Source organism: Haemaphysalis longicornis, unplaced genomic scaffold (assembly GCF_048455015.1).
Source record: "Haemaphysalis longicornis isolate Haplotype H1 unplaced genomic scaffold, Haemaphysalis longicornis Haplotype H1 scaffold_30, whole genome shotgun sequence".
Classification (NCBI taxonomy): domain Eukaryota; kingdom Metazoa; phylum Arthropoda; class Arachnida; order Ixodida; family Ixodidae; genus Haemaphysalis; species Haemaphysalis longicornis.
In genome coordinates, this window is record NW_027526336.1 from 22,654 (window position 1) to 26,371 (window position 3,718).

Here is a 3,718-nt window from a genome sequence, read left to right on the forward strand (position 1 = left end):
TTTATACAATATTTATTTATAGAATATAGAATATTATATTATATGGGCCTACAGAAAGAATAGAAAGAACTACTATAGAAAGAATTTATAAATATCGCGATACCGGAAGTCTGATATACGCGTTGTTATCTCATTTTCCACAGCAGCGGCGGCACGATGGCCGCGACAGAAACTGCGCGCGTTATTCGTGATGTCGCCGTGGGATGCTGTTCTCCTACTCCGCACGACACCGCAGCAACGACGACGACCGCATGTAATAATGGGGGAAGGATCGCCACCATAACAATTCACATCGACTACAGCATTCCCGCACAACCAGAAGCGTTTATTAGAAACTGCCAACCACTACGGGCTCCAGTCGTTAGACGGAGGCGAAAGAAAAAGATTAAAGTTTCTTCTGTTTCTTCTGCGTAGCAGCAGACTCCTCGTCGTTTGTTCTTTTCTTTTGAGCACGCTGCAGAAATGCCCGCATGCTGTTCTTGAGCAGGACACTCTCGCGAACCGTTGCGGCCCGTTTGCACGTTGCCTTGAACGACTGGTTGAGGGAGCGTTGCTGCTTGCTGCTGCCTTCGCTCCGTCCGCCGGCGATGTCGTTCAGAATGACTAGCTGTGCAATCTGCTGCACTTGCGCGTCTTCCAGGTCTTCGAACTTCTTCGCGCCCAGTTGCCTCAGGTAAGGCCGCGTGAGACTCTGGGCAAACTCCATCTCGGACCGAGTGAGCGTGTTGCAAAACAGGGGCACCTTCAGGTACCGAGACAGGGAAGTCACCACTGCGTCTGTGTAGTAAGAGTAGTCGATGGGTATCTTCCGCTTGAGCGCGACGACCGTGTCCTCCACGTGGTCGGACAGGTTGCACATTTTCTGGTCCTCGCGGTCGGACGTGCAGACCGCGCACAAAATGTAGGGGACTCGGTCTCCAATCTGAGGCGCGATGGCATCGCCCCTCCTCTTGATGCGCAGCACCAGCTGGTAGTGCGGCAGGTGAGGGTTCTCCTTCTTGAAAGTCTTGGATATGACCAGGCTCTCCTGGGGGGCCTCGCGCACGCCCAGCACGCTTCTCCTGACCGTCTCGCAGGCACTCTTAATAGACGAGGTAGTCATGAGCTCGTGAATCATCAGCCTCAACGCCTCGGACACGTAGCGGCAACAGTCCCTGCGCACAATCTCGATGCCCTTGTAGTCTAGCTTGTTGAAGGTGCCGTTCGTGTAGTGACCACCCACGTAGCGCTTCTTGGCCTCGAGCAGGTAGGGCATGTACGTCTTCTCGTAACACAGATTGATCACGCCCGGAAACTTGTCCGTGATGTGCTTCGCCAGCCTGTCGCCCAGCTCTTCCGCTGCGGCCAGCGTCGTGCCGTGCGTCGTCAGTATCATGACCGAGTCGGTGTCTCCGTAGACGATCCTCAGTCCCAGACTGTGTTGGTTAGAGTAATCCAGCACGTGGTAGATGGTGGCCCCAATCAACGTGCGGCCCATGTTGGTGACCGATCTCGACACCGGCTGACACGGCAGCAGCGCGTACTCGGAAGACGGCGAGACTGCGCAAAAGCCGTACACCGAGTTGGCGATCACCTTGATGGATATCTGACGCTCGTTGAGCACAATCTTCTTGGTCGGGTCGGTCTCGGTGGCCATCTGCTTCTTCACCTGCCTTCGAGCGTCGATGAGCTTGAGCAGCATGCACGGCATCACCCCTTCACGCACGCTCGTCTGCACAAAGTAGTCGTGGTTCTCCTTGCTGCCCTGAGGCGAGCCCTGCTCCAACCGGGCCATATTGGGCCGAATGTAGTCCCACACCTCCACGTAAGACTTGTGCAAATGGAGAAAGGCCAGGTCCGCCTTGGACTTGACCTTCTTTGCGGCAATCCTGTCGAGCGAGCGAGCCCAGCGAGCCTTGGTGACCGAGTCGTCGTCGTGCTGCGCGGCCAGGCACGGTTCCTTGGCGCTCCGCGCCTACACCTCGTCGCGCGTCACAAAGCCGGCCTCCCTGGTGCAAAACGTGTCCCCGTCTTCGGGCCACACCCAAGAAGTTATGCAGAAGTTGCCCGTCCTCATGGTGCTCGGATACAGCGACTCAAAGTCGAGCGTGATCACCGGGTCCACGTAGAAGCCAATCTTGGGGTGCACGACCGTGGCTCCCTTGTACGACTTGACCTCTCGAAGGGCCCGGGGACAGTATGCAAAGGACGGAAACAGGTACCCGCCCTGAAGAACAGACTCCACCAAGACCGTAGTCAGGACGCGAATCTGCTGTCCCCTTCCGTACACGTACCTCATGGGCACGTGCGAGATTCTGTTGATCTCGAGGGCACTGGTGATGGTGTAGGTGAATGCCATTAGCTTGAGAGGCAGCAAAGTATCTTGCACGCAATAGTCTGCAATCTTCTTGCGACCGTCGGGTCCGCCGTCGCGATGCAGCCCCGCAATCTCCTTGTACGGAACGTCGTCCTTTTCCTCGCCCAGCGAAGTCTTCGCCACATCGTTGAGCTTGTAAGAGTCCATCTTCTTGCCGTCTCGAATGACGGGGTACATGTCGATGACAATGCGCCCGGGCGTGCTGGACACGATCTTTGGTCTCGCAAACTTGCCGTCATCCTCCCTTTCTTTTGCTCAATGATGTCGTCCAGAGGGGGGACGTCGTCATCGTCGCAGTCATCGTCACAGTAAAGGTCGCAACTTGGTATAGCAGCAGACTTCTTTTTCTTCTTCTGCTGCTCATCTGCTGCTCATCATAATCAACAAATTTCAGGCGGCCTGTCATCCGCGCAAGTGGATAGATCAAGTAGTGCGCCAAGTTGGCGTGCAGCTAAAGTTGGACACGACTACCATAGACGGAGCCATAGAAGTAGTTCGAACGTACGTGAGGAGTCTGAAACGAGAAAATGAGCTGCTCCCGACTCAAAAGTGCGAAGCGTGCAACGGGGCCATCGCAACAGCGGGTTCCCACAAGGGCTACAACAGACGTTGGTGTTGGTCGTGCTTCTGGTTGCGCCGCAACGATAACCACAAATACATCGGGGGCCCGTCTCACGTGGAGGATTCGTCGGCCGTTGTCGTGATAGCCACCTCGCAAAAGATAAATTGCTGCGAACGAAGTGGCATAATAGTTGCCACCAAACCCTACGCCGGCACCACCACCGCTCAACCGGCGGCGGCGGCCGTTACACGCAAGCCACCTCCTCGCATACGCGCATCTGGCCGCGGTAATCCGATGCAGGGCGGAGCCCCTCTCTCTCTCATAGAAGAATTGAAACGCAGACAGCAACAGTTGGGTATATCGGGTGATGATGATGGTGATGATGACCCACCTCAATTTAAGCGACCGCCGCCGCCGTCGCCGGCGGCGGCGGCGGCGGCGGTTGTTCTCGTAGAGCAGCGGATCCTCTTCGTCTTCGCAACTGTCAGGCAGCGCAATCATGTAGTTGCTGTCAATGTAACCCCATTCCCAGGGGGGTCGTTGTTGTTGATGTTGCTGCTGTTGCTGCTGGTGATGTTGTTGCTGCTGCTGCTGCTGCTGATGATGATGTTGCTACTGCTGCTGCTGCTGATGCAGTTTGAGTTCGTCATTGAGTACCGCTTCGTAGTCTTCTAGGTCGATATCTGCATCCTCATCATCGTCGTCTTCCTCCTCGTCCTCCTCGGATGAGTTGGAATAGTTGTATTCGTCGTCATAGTCATCATTAGAGACCGGAACTTTAGGCAAAATGCCTATTTTTT

At 55.4% G+C, this 3,718-nt stretch overlaps 1 protein-coding gene across 1 annotated transcript; it reads right to left on the reverse strand.

Moving 5' to 3' along the window:
* Positions 1–385: 385 nt before the first annotated feature.
* On the reverse strand, positions 386–2,533 carry LOC144177738 (uncharacterized). Its single transcript, XM_077705319.1, has 2 exons — positions 1,961–2,533; positions 386–1,918 (listed from the first exon to the last, which is right to left on the reverse strand). Exons 1-2 carry the CDS (start codon positions 2,531–2,533, stop codon positions 386–388), a joined length of 2,106 nt encoding a protein of 701 aa, XP_077561445.1.
* Positions 2,534–3,718: the final 1,185 nt, after the last annotated feature.